Consider the following 23105-nt stretch of genomic DNA (forward strand, 5'->3'; position numbering starts at 1 on the left):
AAAGTGTGACACAAGACAAATAGAAATAATTAGTTCTCCAAAATGATGTTCTCATTAATATGGTTCGAACAGTAGAAATAAAAAAAACATTATTGTGGCATGTCTGCATTCTGTCCCTAACCATGGGAGGTGGAATAATGCACCATAAGCACTTTTATATTTATAGACTAAGTGATGATGTTTTAATTTTTTTCTAAAAGAGAATTTATATCAAAGGGTGTTACATGTCTTGAATGTATAAACGTGTATATGCTATTGAAATTGATGTCATGCTTTCTATAACCATGTATTTTTGTGCCATTTTAAAAAAGTTTGTCATAGAAATCTTGTATTTTAATGCACATACTTAAATATGGGAGTTCTTTTTCTATAAATTAAATATTTTCAGATCACTTTTTTGACTCTTTAATTAAAACAACATTTCTCAGGATAATTTTTTAAAAAAAAAAAACCTCACCTAAAAAACTACTCTGTTTTTCAAAATTTCTCTGAAGCTGCTTTTGCAATCTAATAGACAAAAAAGTGAAAACAGTCTTTGAGAATATGAACAACTAGAGATACTTCTAATCTACATCACTAAATATAATCACCTTCATCTTGCTAGATATTATATGTATATTCTACTGTTACAATCTTCATTGAGCAAGTTAATTGAATAAATGCTCATTAGTTTTCCCCTTGATAATAAAGGTGAAAAAACTACAAGGAAAAACCTATTGTAAATAAGTTTTCCTTAAGTCTAAAGATAATATGCTGCCTGAAAATTAAGAAACTAAAGTATTGACCCAAACAAAAAACAACTTTCTAAGTTGTTTGGCATTCATTATAATAAAAAAGTATCATTAATAAAAATATATAAAATTAAAATGACAGGTTTATTTTTCTACTGGCTCTCTGATACTTCCCTCAGCCTTGCAGCTAGTCATTGTTTCAAAGGAACTAAAAAAACCATTTAAATGAACATATATTTTCTCTCATATATATTGAGCTTTTAAATATTTTTTAAAACCAAATCTGAAAACTACATTTTATTTCTTACAAAGTAAATCCTCTGGATTTCTAAATTCCTCAAGTTTCTTTGCATATTTCACTGTCTGCACAGATTTATGTTATACTTTCTAAATTAGGATCTGTTTTGGATTTCACTGATATATTTGTTTTAACATCCTTACACATTGATCTTTAGTTAAAATTGTTCTGAATTTCTATTTATCACTCTTCTTTGATTATAGGTCTTCAGACAGTATACAAGTTGTTCATGAACAAGCCAGTTTAATTCAATTTTTTAATTTTGGCATGCTAATAAAACATTGTTATATTTTGTATTAATAATGATCTCATTCATTACTTAAAAGCAATTTAGTTGTATAATGTTCATTTTCCTCTAAATGTTCAATTTCAATCCAGTATCCCTGATATCCCAGATAAAAGTAATTCTGAACTTTCACATTGCCAATCCTCTATTACATTATTTATATTAGGAAAATGATTTCAAATAAATCCATTCATTTTGCCTTCATTACTCTGCTTTACATTTGGACAATGTAGTGAGAATTGAAATAACATCACAAAACCTCATGAAATGTCCTGCCCTAAACAGAGACATAATGACCACAATCTTGCTTTGCTATTAAAAATGAATTAGGAATTTGGAAAATTAGCTCTATGTAAACAGCACATTGAAATAATGCTACGTAGTAATAATTATTGTTTTACTGTTTCAGCAGCTTCATACTTAATGTTCACTATGTCTAATTTCATAATTGGTTTAAATTATAAAGAAACCATTTCAAACAAAAACCTAGAAGGTGTCTTCAATATTTGTAGTTTAAGTAAATCCACTTATATCACTTATATCCAAAAGCAAGATTTGCTTTTTTATATATTTTAAAAGAAAAAAAATTATACTGAAATCATGAGAAAACATTATTCTAAAATTTTATAAAGATCAAAATTCATGATGATCTTCTGAAACTTTTTATTTAACAGAAAGTCTGATTTCAGTTAAACAAGTAGTTAACAATGACCTGTGATAACTATAAAACAATAGCCTGTTTATTGGTTACCACCAACAATCAATAGCACCTTTTGTTCAACTTAATCAATACTGTCTTAAATTGATTAGTTGCATTGAAATGCTGCCAAACATCAGAAACCAGTGCCAAGGTACTAGGAGAAAAATTATTATTGTTTTGTTTTGTTCACAGTAACATCATTCTAATATTTATATATTAAGATCAAGAAAAATAGTTTTAAGAAATCCCTGGGATGATCATTTATTTCTAAGTGAAAAAGAAAGTCAATATGATATACTATCAGTCCAGAGTTCAGTTTTAAACCCTATATTATTATTTGTTTTGTTCTTAAGAAAGTCTTCCCTGTTTCCCCTTTTAATCCAAATAAAGAAATATTTAAATATGGAAAATTTACTTAGGTAACCAAAAAATATTCTTGTAAGACCAAAACACTTAACTATGGATGTAATTCAACACTGTATAATAAATGAAGACCAATTCTCCAAAAAAGGAAATCAAAATCATATGTTAGAGTAATAATAGCGTCAGTGTTTATCAGTTGCCAGGTACTATAATAAATATATTAATTCATAATAATAAAATTTAATATTGATAGCTAAAATTTAATTGTGTATATATTATTGCCCAGAAATGCTAGATTCTGTAGAGGTGCCTAAAGAATCTTCATTCCTACATTAAGTCAGTTTTCAAGTATTAGAAACAGAAATATACATAAAATGATTATATGACAATCAAATTAGAAAGATACTTTCATAAAGATCTTAAAAGTGATAAGTTTAAGTAGCATTCAATTCAACACTGCTAAAGTGACTTGGAATGTCATTTAGCAACTTGTTATGGTTTAGATGTGGTGTCCTCCAAAAGCTCACATGTGAGACAATGCAAGGTTCAGAGGAGAAATGATTTGTGTTACAGCCTTAACCTCATCAGCAAATTACTCTCTGATGGATTTTACTGAGTGGTAACTGGAGGCAGGTAGGGTATGGCTGGAGGAAATGGTACATTAGGGGCATGGCTATGGGGTATACATTTGTATTTGGCAAGTGGAGATCTCTCTGTCTCTATGCCTCTGATCACCACGTGAACTGCTTCCCTCTGCCATACTTTTCCACCATGGTGTTCTGCCTCACCTCAAGCCTGGAGGAATGGAGCTGGCTTTCTATGGACTAAGACTTCTGAAACCGTGAGCCCTCAAATAAACTTTTCTTCCTCTACAGTTGTGCTTGTCATGTCATTTAGTCACAGCAGCAAAAAACTGACTAAAACACAACTTAGAATTAAATGTGTACTTCAAAGAAAACCAAGAGACTCTCACAAGTGTCATAAACTATAGAGAAATTAGATTTGTTATTGACTTTTAAGTTTATCATAAGTTCATTATATATTATGTTGTAGTGATGAATGTGAATCTTTTATAAAATCTGATTAATTTCTTAATTTTTTCATTACTCTTTTACTTTCTTTGCCTAGAATGAGTTTTCCCAGTGTGTCTGAAGGGTCTATAAACATAGTATAAGCATAATGGCTTGTAAGAAGATAAAAAGCAAGAAACATTTTTCCAGCTGCAAATCATTCCCTAGAAGTAGATCATGTGGACTTTTTAAGTCATTAACAGGCAATGTGCTAACTATCCAAAATGGCTGATATGGCTGCAAGTGATTATCCTATAAAAGACATGTAAGTCCAGGAAGCAAAACATGGTGGAAAGAACAAAGTCTTTGGGGTCATAAATCTGGATTTCAGTGCAAAATCCAACTAACTAGAAGGATGACAGTGAGAAAATAAGTTAGCTACTCTAAGATTTAGATAACCATGCCTTTAACTTAGAATATCAAACAGAAAAGGAGGAAAGACTGAATATATATCAATTCCTGATCCACCTCACTATTTAAGTAAGTAAATATTTCCACCTAATATGTAGTATCCTAAAGTCTAAATGAAGGAAAATGTATTAATAGGAAATTCACTGAGTGCTAGAACATTTGATTCAATCAAAAGCTTAATCAGATATATGAATTTTCTTCTTAAGAATAATATGCAGTATGTTTTGGAGCTACAAGTTATGAATCAAATAATAATAATAATAATAAATTTTAAGGAGAAAGGAGGACATAATTAATAATCCAAATCTGAAAGCACTCAGGAAGAAAATGGGTGGTGTGGAAAGCAAGAGTTTTATCTCTGATGAATTCTTGGTGTGGTCAAGAATTAGTCATCCACCCTCACTAAGCCTCAATTTCCTCCTTTGCACAATAAAGAGATTCAATATATCTTAAAGTCCTTTTTCCAATACTAATGCAATAACATAATAAAAGTGCGCTTGGAATATCATCAATGTTGAATAAATATTTGTTGAATAAATGAATAATTTTGAAATTGAGCACATATCCTCAAATATATAGGAAGCAGAAAGAAGATATTAAATTGGAAAAAAAATTGTTAATGTGTAGACAAGTCTTTTATGCCTTTTTATTGGAAGAATATTTGGTTTTCTGTGATCTGAGATCAGTCAAAAAGAATAAAAAGCCAAATAGTTTTGATATGGTCACTGGATGTAAATGAAAGAGAGATACTTTCAAGTGAAGTCAAAATTTTGCAAGCATAATTTGCAGATAGCCTAAGATGTCAGGGGAACTATGGTTCCCATTTCCATTGATTTTTGTTATTTTTTTAATTTAAAAGACTAGGTTTGTACTTAATAAGCAAAAAGCTACTATTTTGAAAACAAACTTTTAGACTTTTCAGAAATCTTATAAAAAAGATATAGATGGAACAGCAGTATTCATGATTCTCCTATCTTATGGAAGAATCTGTACATGGTAGAAAATTGTTAAGATTTAAACTTTTGCAATTATACTCAGAAAATATGCATGAGGTTATTATTAATGTATATTAAACAAAAGAAAATTATGTTACTTAGTAAATGTGATCATGGGATGTTAAATGAAATATGGGATTTAAAATAGAAATGTGGATGTAAATGAGTAGAACCTGAATATTTGTCAAATGTGCAAACAATAAAATGCATTAGAATTGTAACACAAAAGGGCTCAGGTTGTAGCTCAAGTAGAGCACTTGCCTAGCATGTGTGAAGCACTGGGATTGATCCTCAGCACCACAAGTAAGTAAAATAAAGGTACATTGACAACTAATATATATATTGTATACAAAGAAGAATATGCACTGTTAATTGAGCTATCAAATATGAAGATTAATTCTTCCAGAATTTATATTTCTGACATTCCTAGTCAGAATTCATCCTTTATTTTCTCCCATCAGTCTTTCCAACTAATATCTGAGAAATATCAAACAGTAAGAATCTTCATATCCACAGGATCTAATATAGATCTTAATTTCCCAGTATCTAATTCATTCCTTCAGGAAATATGTATCAAGTGTTACTGTGACCCTTGCATGTTGCCAGACGTGTACCAGTCATAAACAAAACATTGATGGCTTACACTCAGCCCCAGCTTTCTCTGATCGAAGAAAATGCTTCAGAAAGAATTACAAGTACAAAGCATTTTCCAGTGGAGAAATGAAAAGTGTGGTAAGAACCTATAGTAGGCAGAACTGGTTCTAAAGGACAGGTAGGTACCCCAGGAGCAGGGGGAGGAATCTGAAAAATGTTCCTCAATAGAGTAACTTTTAAGCTCAGCCTTCAAGGATGGGCAAGTAAATGCAAAGAAGAGGAGGGAATGTCCTTGGTGGGTGAGGAAAGAAATAAGGTTTTCAGAAAAATAACATCAACAAAAATTCCAGTATGATAGGAATTAGGAATTTGTGTAGAAGAGGTACAATAGTGTGTAAAGGGTGAGAGAGGGAGGGAGACAAACATCAGGTTCAGTTCTTCCTTAATATATTAAGGATTGGACCTGATTTCAGACTCTGAACTATTTTTTTAAATTTTGAATGTTTATTCTATATTTGTAAAATCTCCACCAAACTAATGAATTTTAAGTCAGTTATTAGAAAAAAATAAAGAATTTATCTCTATGTACCATGAGTTGATTTACATTACTTACCAAGAAAATTTAAATTATTCAGTGTTTTTCCCTTCATGAATATTTTTTAAACCAGTTTGATTTCCTCCTTCCCATTTCTTTAGTTTTATGGAAATGTGATATAAAGTGTCAATGAAGCAATATTTACTCTACCTGAGGTACTTATTGGGGGTAATGACTTAGCACTTGAACTGTATTTAGGTGCCCAACATCTAGGGGACTAGTTCTTGGGCCAAGTGTGGCATTTATTGATTGCTAATATGTTAAAAATAACCGACAAGCATAAAAATTATAGTTTGTTTCTTTTTTTCTTTCTCAATTAAGTTGAGTTTATTTTGGAATTGAGAATAATTTCATTTATGGTTGGGTAGGGAGTATAAAAGAATACAAAGAATATTGTTAACACCTGGGCTTGAGGATAGTGGGAGACTGAAAACCAAGGAAGCAAGAGGTGGAGTCTATGTCCTTGAATTGTGAAACAGCAGGTGCTTTTGCCTCCCAAAATGCATGACATAGACCATTTCACAAATTAAACATGAGTTTTAGTTCTTGCTTATTTGCCTCTTCCATTCTCCTGCTTAGGAGAGAATTTAACTAAATCACTCTTCTTTTTTAATTTCTTCTCTCCACAGTAATTTTATTCAGTTTGTTAGCTTCCAAATGTATTATTATTTAGTCTTAGTTTAGAAAACATTCAAAGGGCAAAATGAGCTTATATAATGGAGTTAAAGTGGCAAAAGATTTCTTTATTCTGCTGTTTTTAAAGTTATAGAAGCATCCAACTGCTAATGAAATACCTTTTTAAGTCACAGATTCATCTGCAGTTTTTGTTTGTTTGTTTGTTTTTCACATATGGGGGAAAATGCATTAAAGAACAAAAGTCATAAATTTTGAGTTAAGTGTTTTTTTAAAAACTTCATTTTGAGCTATATGAACATTGGCAGGCTGTATAAATAAATGATTTTATGTTACAATTAGAAACAAGAATAATAATTTATAGTAATTTATATTTGGCTGTAAATTACTATGCATAATTGTACATATGTTTTGTTTTTCTAATCATGAGGTTATGTGAGTAGGTTTACTGTGTTACTCAACTGATAGCTTTCTGGATAGCAAAGGAAAGGCAACTTGTGATTACTATTTTTTAACAGAATAAACAAATCACAATAAAGAGTGAATACTGTGGATATTTTGACCTCATAGAGCAAGACTTTGTGCACATTAAGATGTGTACTTGAACAGATGTGAATTTTACAATTTAGAAATAACTTCAGCTTTATTAATTACAAAAAGCTTACTGACAATGAACTTATGGCATACATATTATGTGAGCTATTTTTAAAAATGTTAGATCATTGCTTAATCACTTAATACTAACAATAAATTTCTCATTTATGTATAAGAATATATTGTATATAATTTTGCCTATATTGAATTAGAACAAACTTAAGGATTCTGTGTTTATCACACAATTTGTTTCACCCCTATCTGATGATCAAGATTCCTTACATCATTTCAACATTATCAGAATTAGTGCTTAAATTGGACCCTACCTATAGAAATTGGTCTTATTGAGCTGTCATCCCTGAAAACAAGTAATGGATTTTTGTTAACCATCAAAATTTGTCCTTATATGTGTGTACATTTTATAGGATGAAACAGAATTCTTATGTCTTTAATGATATACACACAAACATAATTGTTCTGAAATCCATAATACTCTAAAAATTGAGATTTTTTAAAAATATCTACAATTACATTAATCTCTGTCCAAAGAAATATATCAAAATAGCATATGGTTCAATCCTTGGTATTTAAAGACTAACTGTATGGCCAGGAATAAAATAAATATAGGCAAAAGAATACAGCATTATTTCCTAAAGAATGTTTCCTCAAGTTTCTGATTGTTACTTATTGAACATATAATAGTATGCAAAAGTATACTTTGTTTACACTATGCCAAGAATCACATTTTTGTAGCTGATTTAGTAACAAAATTAATGTATAATATCTTAAATATGATTGAGTTGAAAATACAAAGCAAAAGCAATGCAGATAATTATACCACTTAATCATTTTAGGGTTCCCTTTGAAGAATCATCTTCATTTGACATAGCAAAAAATGCTCTTTTTCTTTTTAGTATTCATGTTGTTGGGCTGAGTTTGTTTTCTAGGATAGATGTTTGATTAGCTATAAATGCTACCTTCTGATCCTGCTCTTTCCTAATAGTGTGGTCTTGGCAGTATACATGTTTAGCTCCTCTGAGTGTTTACTACAACTCCCTTTAGTATTCTATATATGATTTTGTTCAGCAGACTAGTGTTATTAAAATGTATATAATGTCATATAGTATATTTGCAAATCACATAGGAACTAAACAATCTTATTTATTGTTAACATTCAACTAGTTCATTCTGCATAAACCTTATTCTAGCTGTCACAAAAAATGAGTAGTTAGACATTTTGGAATTTTAAGAACTACCTATTTGCTTAATCTATTATTTTATTTATGTTGTATAGAACTTATAAACACTCCTGCATTAGATCGGGCTTTAAACATTCAATAAAACACATTTACTGTGTCCAAGATTAAATCATACATTGTTTAAAATTAATTATTCCTTTTTAATTGCATTGTATAAACAGAAATGACCTGTTAATTTAAAGAAAATCTATCAGCACAAAATGAATTCACTCATATAAACAAGCAAGATGAACTTGACCTTGTTTGAACTTGTTTTGATGTGGCCCAGATGGTAGGCTACATGCTTGAATAGCAGGCTAAAGCTGAGGAAAAACTCATATAGCAAGATCTAGATTTATAGCCTTCTGCAAATTCCTACCTTGTATTGTCCTTTCAGCATCTGTTCTGCCGCCACTGCGGTCAGCTTCTATCTCTGGGGTCAGAGAGTCTAAAAGCACAGAAAGGTAAGAGTGACATATATTTCATTTGGTTCCTATTGTCCTTTTTAAAAAAGAGCAACCTGTTACTTTAGCACTGAATTAAAATCTCATAAATCTTTGTCACCTTTTAAAGGTTGAACAAAAACTATAACCCTAAGAATTTTCAGGAGATTTGAATAAAAATAAAATATAATGTTGTTCATAAGATAGAATGAGGGTGGAGTTCTTCCATTCATATTATGTCATGTTTCAGTCGAAAAAGATTTGCTCAAGCAAAAATGCAATGCCAGGTCCCAGATTCTGGGGTTAAGCAACAGAAAAAGATTGAAGCAAATATGAAATAAAGAATTTCTCCAACACATTCTTCCCATCAAGCACAGATGAATGAGTCACAAGACATTGAAATATACAAAACCACAAACATGTGTCTAAATTTCCCTTTGAGTATTAAAAATAAAAGTTGGTCATGCATAAATGTGCACCTTCTTACCATTTAAGACCCTGAGACTGTCTGTTGAAGCTGCCTGTTTTAGTGTCTGCTCTGCTTGCTCACGCCGTTTTGTTTCAAATTCAAGTGCTTCCTGCAATTTTCTCTTTGCCTTCTTCTCCTTCTTTAGTCTCTTTTGAACAATGGCTAGAAAACAGTGTGTATACTTTAATATTTTAAATGTAATTGTATGATGTTGCTAATTTTCATTCATTTTTGTTTCCTGCTGTACTGATTCTACCTATAAGGAGAAACTTTAAAAAATTCACCTTTATCTAAAATGATTCCAAATAAAATGTCCAAGGAAGCCAATTTTTATTTTAGCTTCCAACTCTTGCATTACAGAAATGCTTCTAATTGTAACATGTAAGATAAATCTAATAGGAAACCACTTTTAGGAAACATTTGTACTCACAGACAAAAGAAACTTGTGTAAATGAATTATGTGGCTTGTTCTTTGCCCTTGTATCAAGAACAGTGAAGGGTAGTTTAAATAGGCTAAACCATTATGAACAGGTCTTCTATCTCCTTATAATTCATCAATTTTGAGTAAAAAATGAAGCATTTCCTGTATAAATATTTTATAAAATAATATACCAACAACTAGGTTTTTAAGAATTCTTTCTTGAAATTTTAGAAAACATCATCAACATTTTTTGTATATGCAGAGCAAAATACTCTTAATTGTTAACATACATGAACAGTATTTTTTGACAAAGCCATTTTCTCAGAAAATTGTTTCTTCATAGCAAATTTATAGCACTACAAATTATTTTAAAAAATTATACTTCCATTATGTAGGAATCTGGTGAAGTATAAAACCGCACTGCTAATAGTGTGCCATTGATGACAAAAATATGCTTTTATATAAAATTAGATTATGATATAAAAAGTTGATTCTGATACATTTTTCTCCTACTGTACAATTTAAATATGCATATGTTAATAAATAATAATAATACATGTACTTCACAAAATGTATGGTAACTGTATTTTAACTTTTTCTTTACATACACACACGCTTGCACACACACACACACACACACACACACACACATATGGTAACCACTCAGCATGTGTTCTTTGAACTCATCTTTTTTGACAAACATCGATAAACATTGTGGATGTCAGTGTTCCACTATGAGAAAATTCTTTTATTTTTCATGAAAATTAATCATCCCAAGTTTACTATTTGACTTCTTACTACTGATTAGAAAACACCATTATTTTTATTTAGCACAATATTTGGTCAAAATGGAATATGAGGTAACAATGATTCAAGTGAATACTTTAATTTCAGTTTCTAATTTCTGCATTTCTTGATTAATCATTAGTAGTGTTGCTAAGATGGTATCCCATTAACAAGTTGAGTTTATTATTTCTGTATCATAATTTTTAAAACTTTTAATCAAAATGTACATGGACTAAATTGAGTAAATGCTGATTTCCTTTACTTAATAATGTGAAAACCATATGCTTACTTTAACAAAATTACTTGCCTACTATTTTCCTTTCAAAAGGTGATTATTTATAAATATCTTTGAAAAGAAACACTAATTTTTGAAATACTTATATGTCCCCATTTGATTGATAGCTCTATACCCAGTATGTTGCCATCAACCATTCCTTGTTTCCTCCTATTTGATTGAACCAAATAGGATGCTATGTTCTATCTTCAGGGTAATACACTGCATCAACAGACACATTTATAATAGATAAGAATTGATAGATAGGTTATTACCTTCAACTTATTGTTCATAATTAATTAAATAGGTTGTTCATAGGATGATCTGTGAATGTTTTGCCCTCTAGTGGTTAAAGAAATAAAACAGAATGTAAAACTTCCTAACCAGTTGGAACCAATAAAATTAGGAAGGTCTCTCAAATACTCAAAGGGTTGTTTAAAGAATCCAAGAGTCTGTTTTTTGTACTATACGAAAGACTTCTCCAGGTGTGACAAAAACAAGACATGGTGATCTCATGGAAGATGGCCCCACAGACTGAACTCTCTGCCTGGACTTCCTTATTCACTTAGAACACATCCATTATCAGTGTTTATCTTTGATTATTTTAGCCCTTTAATCTAGTGAAGCCATATTATTTAGAATGGTACGATTGACCTAAGTGAAAGTTTTTCAAATAAACCTTATCCCAGGAACCCACTAGCTGTTGACTAATAACTAATGAAACAGCCTTGTAAGTCTTTCTAGTTTTAAAAAGAGAACTGAAAAAAAATGGTCTTTAAATGACCATATCAAATATATAAAAGGAGAATATGGGAAGTGTTTACACTGAATACTTATTAAATGGGAGAAAAGAAATTCTTCCACTTTCTATAATACTTAGGAGAATCAAGTGGTTGAAACAAAGGGGGAGTTGGTTGTAAATACTCTTCAAATTCATATATAAATATACAAATGTGAATGACCTTCAAAATTATCTGTACAAGCACTGTACAATGTGTTAAAAGAAACAATTCACAGATCAATAATATCATTATTTTTACCCAATAAGAATTCATATTAGTTTCTATTCTGTGTACTTGACCTTGTAGAATGAAAATGAGGTATTCAGAAAGAAAATTATACAAACATTCAACTTTACTCATTTGTTCAGATATTCATCAGTCTTCAATTTCAGTTGATAAATATCTTACTAAACCTGCTTTGCCTGAATAATCAGTATTTTCTATGTTAGCATTATGACAACTCTTAAGTTTTCAAAGGGAAGCTGTGAAAGAACACAAAACTTTTTTCATGGCTGTCAGCTTATCAGGGCTTATTTCTTATTTTAAGAATATTAATTCATGTTGGGAACAGTGATGCATATCTGTAATCCCAGAGGCTCAGAAGGCTGAGGAAGGAGGATCAAAAGTTCAAGAACAGCCTTGGTAAATTGGCAAGACCCTCAGCAACTTAGTGAGACCCCATCTCAAAATTAAATAAAAAAAGGGTAGGGGATGTATCTCAGAGGTACAATCTCTAGTACTGTCCAAAAAAGTATGAATTAATTAAACTATAAGCAACAACAATTATATAATTAATGATACAATGGACACATTTCAATCCCTTGAGACAGGAACAGAAGAGAAAATATGTACTTTGGAAATTAAGAAAAGCAGTGGAAATTAAGAAACACAGTGAGCCCATGATTTGAATTCTGCTCTAAACTTTAGTTGCAGGTAAATAAACAAATATGTACACTCTCAAAGCAAACCACCAAACATACTATTACATTTTTGTGTTGACTATTTCGATTAAAGTATTAAACTTAGTTAGAAATTCTGCAATACCTCTGTTCTTTTGTTCCATAGCCAGCTGCTTCTCAAGTGTTTCCCTTAGTTCTCTTTCTCTTAAAAAATCCATCTTCAGCTCTGTTTTTTCCAGTTGAACCTGTTTTTCTTGAGCTCTGGCATTATCTATGGCAACTTTTAAGAGCCCCTGTACAAAGAAGGTATTCAGAATGGTAATATGTTGGTGAAAAGTACATTTCATTTGTTGCTTAAAAACATTTTAAAAGGGAAGAACTCACCAAATTCTTAAATTATTTTGCATTCACTCCATACTCACTAGGACAAATACTATAAAGCACAAAACTTCTAAATTTAATTAAACTACTTTAAGAAGGTAAATATTTATACCATGCATGTTCCATTGTTTCTGATTAGAATATCTAGACCCCAAACTAAATGAGGGCAACACATAGCATGTATAAAACATAATGCACTAATTAAAATAATAGTAATAATAACAGAAGGAAGATCAGCAGAGGAGAGCAAGTGGATCAGGCAGAGGAAGGAGGGTACCGGAGAAGGAGGTTGATCAAATTAAATTGTGTGTGTATGTATGTGTGTGTGTGTGTGAGTGTATGAATATGGTATAATGTGGCATAATATTACTATGTAAAATTATAATGCACCAATAAAATAAGAACTGAAAAGAAAATGTGGGTAAAAATCTGATGCAAGTAGTTATTTAATATGGTTGATAGAGCCCTCTGTAATCCTGGTAGTCTCCTTACTTTCTTGGAGCTCATTCTCCCGCTCTCTAGCATGATCATACTAGCTCACGCAATGCTCTTTGTTTTCTTCAATTCAACAATTTGTCTCTGTCTCAGAGACTTTGCTCTTTCTCTTCCCTACATGAATGCTTGTCCTCCAAAACTTTACATGACTCACACCCTCACAAAGTCACCATTCAAGAGAGGCCTTCTTTTACCACCAAATTTGGAATAGCCCTCCAAATATAGCTTGTTCCTTCCTCCTATAAAATACTTCATGTCATTTAACATTAGGTAACATTGTCACACTGAGTTATTTGTACACTGACCTATATTGTGTTTTTCCAGTAAAATGTATAGTCTCTAAGGTAGGATTATTTTCTCTTGCTTTGTACTACATCCCAAGTGCCCAGAGAGTGCCTAGCACATATAAAAGTACACAAATCTCATGAATAGAAATTATTATAATAGTGCTATATATTTCTTGAAACTTGTAATAAATTTAAGGTATCCAAAACTTAGTAGTTTAGTAACACATTGTGTTTCTAAAGTCATTCAAAATGGTTCTAACAATTTGAGAATAACAAAACAAAATTTATTCATATGACTAATTATGGAGATATATACACAAAATTTGACTTACTGTATTCTTTTAAAAAAATTAGCAGTATTCTAAGATTTTTTGTACAATAAGATTGTGAGAATGTTAAACATATAGAAAACATTTTCCATGTAATAGACCAAAATTACTAGTAAAAATTAGAACTAAAATTTCTATCTCCCTCAATTCAGCAATAATAAATGCTGGTTTGAAGTTGAAACTATTTTGTGTTGATCTGTAAATATTACAGACTAAATTTTTCACTTGAAATTATAAATGAGATGAAAGTTGAGGCCATCTGTACACTTACTTGAAGATAAGATCCCCCTTGCAAGATTCAATGTGAGCAGTTTGAATCAGGAATTTCAACTCCAGCTTGATTTGTGAGCCCACTAGAGATGTAACCTTACTTCAGCCCACCAATGCAGCTTTTTTGCACTGTCATAAGGCATTTTATTTTCTCTTTGGACACATATAAATTATTTCATATTTGTTGTACCTGACCCTGAATTTCCTGGAATAATTCTTGTTTGATATGAAAGAAACTGGAGAAAGATTTCTATGTGGCAGTTTACCCCTCCCTACTCTTTTGTTGTTCAACAATAAAACATAGCTGCTAAGGAAACTGCCATCTTAGCTCAATTCAACATTCCTGTATATGTTTCTTCTTCATCAGGAACAAACAATTAGTAACAAATGAAAGAGATCATTACATCAAGTGCCCTTTTAGATCACCCCAATTAAAACTTTAGTTTAGCTGTATTTTAATTCTAAGATACCAAATTCTAATTTTCTGCTCTGATTGCTCTTGTTGACTTATCTTTGAAAGATGTACTCTCTGTGCAATGTCTAGAGATTATTTAGCAAGATGCCAATGTTGGCACCACTTAATGTGTTGATTGGTTGTATTATCAGTAGCTGTTTAAAATAAATTACTATTAAACTATTATTGTCCTTGGCTGACAAAACACAATATTTTGGTGTTCTTTAAATATGAAACAATCATGATGAATAAACATGTTGAATAATGTTAAACTGCAATTCTAATTTGTTTAATTTTATATTAATATTCGTTAGTAAAGTATGAAGTTGCTAAGAGCTTTTATGTTTACTGTTTCCTTTTGTTAAAATGTGGCTAATGGTAGTACATTACCTATTCCTGCTGATTATGTCTGAAAAATATTAGCTTTTAGAATCCAATACCCTCTAGGGACTACTTATAAGCTATATAAAATTAGATTTAATTTTTAGACTTTAAATCTGCACACATCAGTAGGAGTCCAGTGTGAACAAAAATCTGCACTAGAGCCAAACTGATGCATATGCAAAAGTATGTTATTGCCAGTGACAGCTCTGCTACAAAAATACAGAAAAACAATTAAATTTAAATGCAGCAGTTGGCTGGAAAGAAGCAGTATCAAGTAATGTTCACAACATCTACAAATTACTAAAGCACTTTCTTAACCATCGGTGATGATAATACTTTTGGATTTGTGTAACTTCTGTAAATTTTCCAGATATATGGTATGCAAAATTTCGTACTAAATTCTGTGTCTCACTTGGATATTCAATATCTAGCCAAATGTGTGGTAACAATTGAAATGCAGTAGAAGATTGAAGGTTTGAAACATGAACTTTTTCTAAGGGGAGTTCAAATTCTCAGGAGGGTAAAGTTGGATAATGACAATTGTAAAGAAATACATTTTAAACTTATTGTGTGGCACAGCAATTCTGAGACACAATGGTTGATTAGCCTCAGATTTGTTTTCCATATATGAAGCATGATGATTTTCATAATGCACAAATATTCTTGTTTTCTAAAATGATCCACCTTGTATATTATTTTCATGGGTTTTGAGAGAATTACTTTTTTTTCTCCAGGAGCACTGCCATTGATATAGCAATGTTGCAACTATCTATAGCTTAGAAAACATAAATATCTGCCTGCCTAAGACTTCGAGTAATATTGTCATGAAAGAACCATTTCTTAACATGGTATTTATAACCAAGAGCAAAAACTTAACCTGGTTCATGTTTATAGTCTAGGCAAATTTATTTCAGAATAAGATGATAAGTAAGTGTTCTTGAGTGTCCCTGAAAATTATGTGACATAATTTGTGGTCAATAATGTGTTTCTTTACTCTCAATAATGATAATAAAATACTTTAATTGAACAGAATTTAGAAATCACTTATCCCACCCAAACATTAAAAAAAAAGGTCAGAATGATAAGATGACTTATCCAAGATCCCAAACTAGAGAGTTGACTAAGCTGAGATCATAACCTCACCTGTTTAATTTTTTTCTTCTACTATTTCCCTATCATTTTGCAAAATGTATAGAAATCATGTTCTTTAGAACCAGATTTTTTTAGATAGTAAAAAATAACAACAACTAATTTATTATTATAGAAGCTCTTGTAGCAAAGGAAAAAATATACTTAGTCTAATGTTCTGATTATTGTTCTCCAAAGATGACTAATGACAGATTCCCCATGAAAAAGTACTTCCAGGTATAAATAAATCTTCTTATAATTCATATAGTCATGTCTTATAATATGACAACATGGAAATCAACCTGGGTTTAAATTCACATTTTACCACCACTCTGTGACCATATCTGCCTCCATAATCTTATATGTAAATTGGGGATAAAGATAAAATACACTGTAGAGAATAATAAAAAAAATCAATGTAAAATGTGCATTATTATTATAAAGACTGGCACATTAAAATTGTTTGCATATGTTACAAATTTGAATATATATATATATTTGAATATAATATAAATTTTAAATTTTGGTATATAGTACAGGTTTTACTGAGATTATTGCTATTCTTTTTTGTCACAGTAAGCTGAGTTTAGAAACTTGGGTACATTTTAGTATTATTTATACTCTTTTCCAAATTGGAAATGGGAGCAAAGGGGAGAATATTACTCTTATAATTATGATTAAGCAGGAAAAAATATAATACCAACATATCTGATGTTATCCAACGTCATATTTTGAAGCCAGTATCATATTTTATTGGGATTTTTTGGAAAAGTTTTCTTCTACATTTTTGTATAACTGTATTTTAACTCAGTGTATAATGCAAATAAGCAAATTATTTATTTCTTTTAAAATGTATGGAAAATATAATTACTGACTATAATACTAAAATGTAAAGACTTGAAGACAGATGTTTCAGTTTAATAATAAAATTCCTTTTTAATTTTTTGTCCTCCAACACAGAAATAGAGAATATTTCTTAGATACCATAGATGGAGTTTGTCTATTTATTAGTGAATTCACTATGGTGTTTTATTCTGAGATCGCCATTTGATGTTGTTTGAACATTCCTTTTGGGTTTTCTTTGCTTGCTTAATTTCTCTGTGCAGGCAAACCATAATGAACCAAACCTTATCAAACACCTTTTATATCAAAAATCTTTAATGCTTACTATCCCTAATTAAATTTTATATTCTTCACCATATTTTACATTTTCATTTTTTTACTTACCTATTCTTATTATAATATTGGTAAGCCATTTAAAACAATTTTTGTTAAAAAATGGATAAACAATTTGCATCTGATTCTATACATTATTAGTTTCTTGTGATTAATAGCAGGGAAGCTCAAATAAGGAATAGTGGGTAGAGTTCTCCTTTAAATGCATTCTAATGATAGCTAATATTTGAAGGTATCATATCCAAATAATTGGCACTAAATTTTCCTCACATGAAATTTCCAAGGAGTTCCTCAAAGACATGTTTGAGCCAGGCATGGTGGTACATGCCTATCATTCCTGTGGCTTGGGAGGCGGAGGCAAGTTCAAAGCCAGCCTCAGCAATGGCAAAGCCACAAGCAACTCGGTGAGACCCTGTCTCTAAATAAAATACAAAATAGGGTTGGGGATATGGCTCAGGGGTGGAGTGCCCTTGAGTTCAATCCCTGGCCCCACCCCCACCAAAAAAAGATATGTTTGAAGGAAAAAGCCATGATGAAAGATTGCCCATATTGATAAAATAAGTAAAATTCTACATAAAATAAATGAGGTTCTAAAAACAAAAATTGAAATATGTCTCTCTCATTAATGTAAAATTATATTACCTTAATAATTTTCCTTTACTGTAGTCATGTTTATCTGTTATAACTTTTAATTTCCAAATACCTCAAATGTCAAAAATGGTAGTATATTTCCACTACTTAATAAAAAATCTGGTGCTTAATTTCATATATATAAATATTTTTTTTCTTCCTACATATCTTCTTTGAAAGCAGAAATAAATGACATTTATAAAAATTCAGTTTTGTTAATGGTATCATGTAGGGAACATTTTAGTAATCATTATAAATTTAATAATTCAGAATTGTCAAATTATAGTATATCATGAAATTAAGTTATTTACTATCAGAGCAATTTAAACACACTATTTAGTCGAGTTTGTTGGCCATTAATTTTAATAACAATAAAATACTTTCAGAGGAAATGTAGAGATTTAAACTTGCTACACAACAAGCATGTTACCATTTAGACTAGAATGCAGAGAACCCCATTATATATAATTGAAACTTCAGCAGAAATTGAGGTAGGCAGACTGTAATTACTCAAATTAGAATTTAGACAGCAAACACATTTATACTGTATGTCTAATAAGCCAGGGTCATGACTATTTAAACATTCTGTACCACTCCTAGGATATTACCATAGCTCAATAAATGTGACAATAATAAGAGTTAGCATCTATGATCTTTTCTAAAATGATGTAAAATCATACCTACCATAAATCCAGCATGTATGTGTGCATATATCTGAAAGTGCATGTATGTGTTCATGGAACTCATTAAGAGTCTTAATCTGCATTTTACCTCATGTACACATATTTACATGCATATTTACATGTAGATATAATGCCTATGTCTATTTGTGCACATACCTGTGTGTAAGATTGAAGTAGACAACATAATTTTTTTAAATGAAGTATTCTTAATGTAGGTATAAGGTCCCCATAATTTGGGATTAGAAATAAATAATTTAGTTTCTCTTGACTATCATGCTACCATTAACTCTTACTAAAATATGTCTGCAAGGTATATGATTAAAAGGAGAGCATATCAGGCTTAAGGCCACTTTAATAAATAAATTATCTAAAAATCTGTGCATTTTAAGGCTGGTGTCTTCTCTAGTTTTTCTTTCTTTTATGAGAATAGTGAATTTGAGGTGATGTGGGTAGCATTCTTTGGTCTTAGTATATCTGGCATACTGTGGATGGGAAGAATATTCCCAAACTGTCAGTTTTTGACTAAGATATGAGGTGTTCACATAAAATGGAAGGGTCCATGTGTAAACCTACTCTTCAGATGCGTGCGTAGACTTACATAGATGAAGCCAAGACATGCTGTCTGTCCTGAAATTGAAATTCAATTCTCACTCATATGGTCAAAGAATTTTTAGTTAAGGAACACACATACATTTGGCTTTTTCTTTACTTCATGTGGAGTTATATACAGAAGAAAATAAATGTTTTCTCTACTTTTTGGAATTTAAACTCAAAAATGTTGAGGGCTATTTTCTCAAAGCATTTAATGAAAGAGAAAATTTACTACAAACTTTAACTCGTGGAAAACAATAATATAAGTGAAATTCAGGGGAGAAAGTCTTATGTTTATTTTAAAATGTAATCAATTATTGGACCATGATTAAGTTTAGGCTAGATTGATGACTTATTTCAATTACTGAGCTATAAAACCATAATGTTGAATACAGTTCTGGAAACTCTAATTACATTAGTATTAAAAATGCCACATTAATAGATGAGAAGATATGTTACATTAAAGGCCTTCTGTTATGTCCTTGGAGAGGTAAATAAAATTAATTACATTTCTACTGGGAGAAAGATTAATATGGTAGGAAATATGTGCAGAAAAATATCACTGAGTTTGGAGTGTTAAATTTTTTTTAAAAAAAGAGAAACTTTTGAGTACTGTTATCAGTAAGCTCATGTTTAACAGCAGCTACTCCAAATATGGAAGAATAGATGGCAAAAATTTCCATCTGGGGTCCACATGATCACTTCATGTGTGGGCAAGAAAATTGTTTTCTTCTATTTCGAACACTCTTATTATCTTGGCTCCATGCTCTATGTTATTGTTAACTGTAAGTATTTTTGATTCATAATGTACTGTACATAAAATATACATCCTGAGGACCACATAGGAAATCCGTGGAAAATTTTATACAGCTTTTGAAGTCTATCCTTTGAAGAAACTCTACTAATTGAAACAAACTTATTTATGAAAGAAGGGATTTTTTGGATTCTTCTATATTAGACATATTTAAAATGACTAAACATACCATTTCCTCACTGGAAGGCCAACAGTTTAAAAATATCTAAATATTTATTAGAACTGGTGTGCTGTCATATAGTAAATTAGACAAACTAAACAGTTAAATTTTATCCAATTAGTTGGCAATAAAGAAAGCCATTTAGGCAGAATAGTTTTTTTTAAATGTGCATGTCATTTTTATGTAAGTTTTTATTATAGCTTAATATACATATTTGAGTATTTTTAAGCCAATTTGATTAGTGTAGCAGGTTTAAAATCTTTGTTTTATGAGTAAAAGTTTAATACCATGGCTTGTTCTATACTATGAGGAGATTAAGTTGGAATGGGATGAATTCAGAAAGATATTACATATAAGTGTTCTAAGTTCTTTTCTTCCAGACAGCAAAAAGACCTACCTGTATATTAGTCAGAAGGGTCTCTATGGAAGACAATCCATCAGGAAACAGAAAAGGAGATGGAAACCCTGGAGGTAGTGGTTGTCCATGCCCAGTTAGAGAAAGTTTGTCAAGGCTGTCTCTTGCGGTTGGTGTAGAAAGTGGGGTCTCATCTGTATGTGATTGAAACAAAAATATAGAACAAGTTACGCTTGTCTGTTTTTATTAGACCTCAGTAATGGCTTCCCTAGTGGTTTCCAGAACATTTATTGCAAATTGGTTCCTGCTATCAGGAGAAAATGCTTTCTGCTGAATTTTCTTTAATGAAAAAGCTGTGGAGATACAACAAGATAACATTAATGAGTAACTTTATAAGCCTTTTAAATGCAGTCTCTAATGAGACTGAGTTTACAGTGCCATAGAATCTTTTTAAAACAAATATTATCTCATATATAGTTGTGATAATATATTCAGGCTGACTTTATGGGCACCTTCCCAATTATCTCATTTTAGTTTGTTCTCTTTGGATTGACAATAGAATATTTCTAGAGCTTCATATAAGAGAAATGCTTTGTATATCAGGACAATTTCTTTCTCAATTAACCCTTCCTTTATATTAATGATTTGTTCAAATATATTCTTAAGAACCATAAAAGCAATATGCAATTAAAATATTTCATTTCACAAATCTAAAAGGACAAATGAGAGTCCAAATACATTCTTCCTAGAGTATAACTGAATTGCTCACTATCATTGAAGCCAAAGATTTAATTCTTTTGAACTTGAACACCTTTTACCTTAATATTGAAAAACTATACCTTTTGTGTATGAACAAGGGGGTCTGAAGAAAGAATAATAAAATACAACTTTCAAAACAATATTTAGAAAGTCAAATTTTATAACCTTAAGATAAATTAGTCTTTACTTCATTTATTGAATATTCTTCAATCTTTTAAGCAATTTAGAATAATAACCAAATACACATTTTTCACTCTCACAGTGAAATCTTTCTATTCAGTTCTTTGTTATTTGACAATTTTACAGTTCTTTATGAGATAGAGGCAAGTCATGGCATATTTTAGTTTATTTTAAACACAGGGAAAATTTTATTCAGTGCAAGATTCCTAATTTTCTAAATATTTTCATATTTCACCCCAGGAAAATTAATCAGAGCAATGTATTTGCACAGTTCTGATAGTATCTCTCAATTTTGTAAGTTGCTAAAAACTTCAGCACACTTGTCTTAGGCTTATAATTTGATTCCACTGTTCTCCTCGATCATTCTTTTATTTTTCATTACAACGTCTAACCACACAACACGTTTTCCAATTACCTCTCTCTGGGGCAGAAATATTATGGAAGCTGCCACACTTCTCTGTCTCTCACTAATGTCAGAACAAGTTAAATTCATTTCCTCACCTTTCCACATTTCTAGTTAATGAACCAAAGGGAAGAAATGTTGGGGAGGGAAGTACCAGACACAAGGCTTTGCTATTAACCATTCTCCTCTCACACTCACTCCCTTCTCTGAAGTTTCTCCTTCCATTCCCTCCTCTGTTAACTTACTAACAGATGATCTGAGGCAGCAGGTACTAGAAAAAGAAACAGAGAAAGCAACTAAAGTAGGACTCATGGTGTCATTATTTTTTGTATCACACTTGTCACCAGGGTTAAAGAAAGACTGCAGTGCAGGGGTAGAGCTACCGCATGGCTAATGTGAGCAAGGTGATCTTGGACACCATTTACCTAGCTATCATAAATTACTCCTACAGACCAAGGCTGCTAGTGTTTTCTCATAATAACCCTGAAAAGGGGCTTGTTAAACATCTATGTGCATGTGAAATTGTTTAAGAATGGAGAGCAATATTTTTCGATCAGCATCACCTTACCTGTCACATGCTAAAGAAAATGTGGCTTAATAGATCATGGAGATTATAATTGCTTGTCTCTTAAAGAAATGCACAGAACCAGATGACCTCTCGGCTTTTCCATCTATGACTCCACATTTCTCAAAGACTGACCAAGAAAAAAAGAAAAATGTTGCATACACATACATGTACACACATGTTTAATTCTAAATTCTGTCATCCATGATTATTTAATTTAATTTCAGGCATTTGTGCTTAACTACAGTTGCCTGTTCTGTGAATTAAATCTCTAAATCACTCATGATGCCTACTTTCAAGCAGCCAATATTTATCTCAAATCAACAATGTGCTAGATATTAGAGACAGAATGCAGAAAGCACAATCTGAAAGCTTTCAGAGACTAAAATATTCAGAGTGACTGACTCTACTTGTTGAATAGCTAATTCTTATATTTAGTAAAATTTTGCCTCCCATCATTATTCCTTTAGATACTGGTA

At 30.9% G+C, this 23105-nt stretch overlaps 1 protein-coding gene across 2 annotated transcripts in view; it reads right to left on the reverse strand.

Annotated features, from left to right (window-relative positions):
* The window catches only part of Dach1 (dachshund family transcription factor 1), a 389973-nt gene that overhangs the window by 26173 nt on the left and 340695 nt on the right, over positions 1-23105 (reverse strand). For both annotated transcript variants that reach the window (XM_077792816.1, XM_077792818.1), the window contains 4 exons: positions 20762-20913; positions 12728-12875; positions 9439-9582; positions 8888-8956 (listed from right to left, as the gene is read on the reverse strand). In XM_077792816.1, coding sequence (XP_077648942.1) covers positions 8888-8956; positions 9439-9582; positions 12728-12875; positions 20762-20913 — 513 coding nt within the window. The remainder of the gene's footprint in view (positions 1-8887; positions 8957-9438; positions 9583-12727; positions 12876-20761; positions 20914-23105) is intronic.

This window comes from Urocitellus parryii, chromosome 2 (genome assembly GCF_045843805.1).
Source record: "Urocitellus parryii isolate mUroPar1 chromosome 2, mUroPar1.hap1, whole genome shotgun sequence".
Taxonomy (NCBI): domain Eukaryota; kingdom Metazoa; phylum Chordata; class Mammalia; order Rodentia; family Sciuridae; genus Urocitellus; species Urocitellus parryii.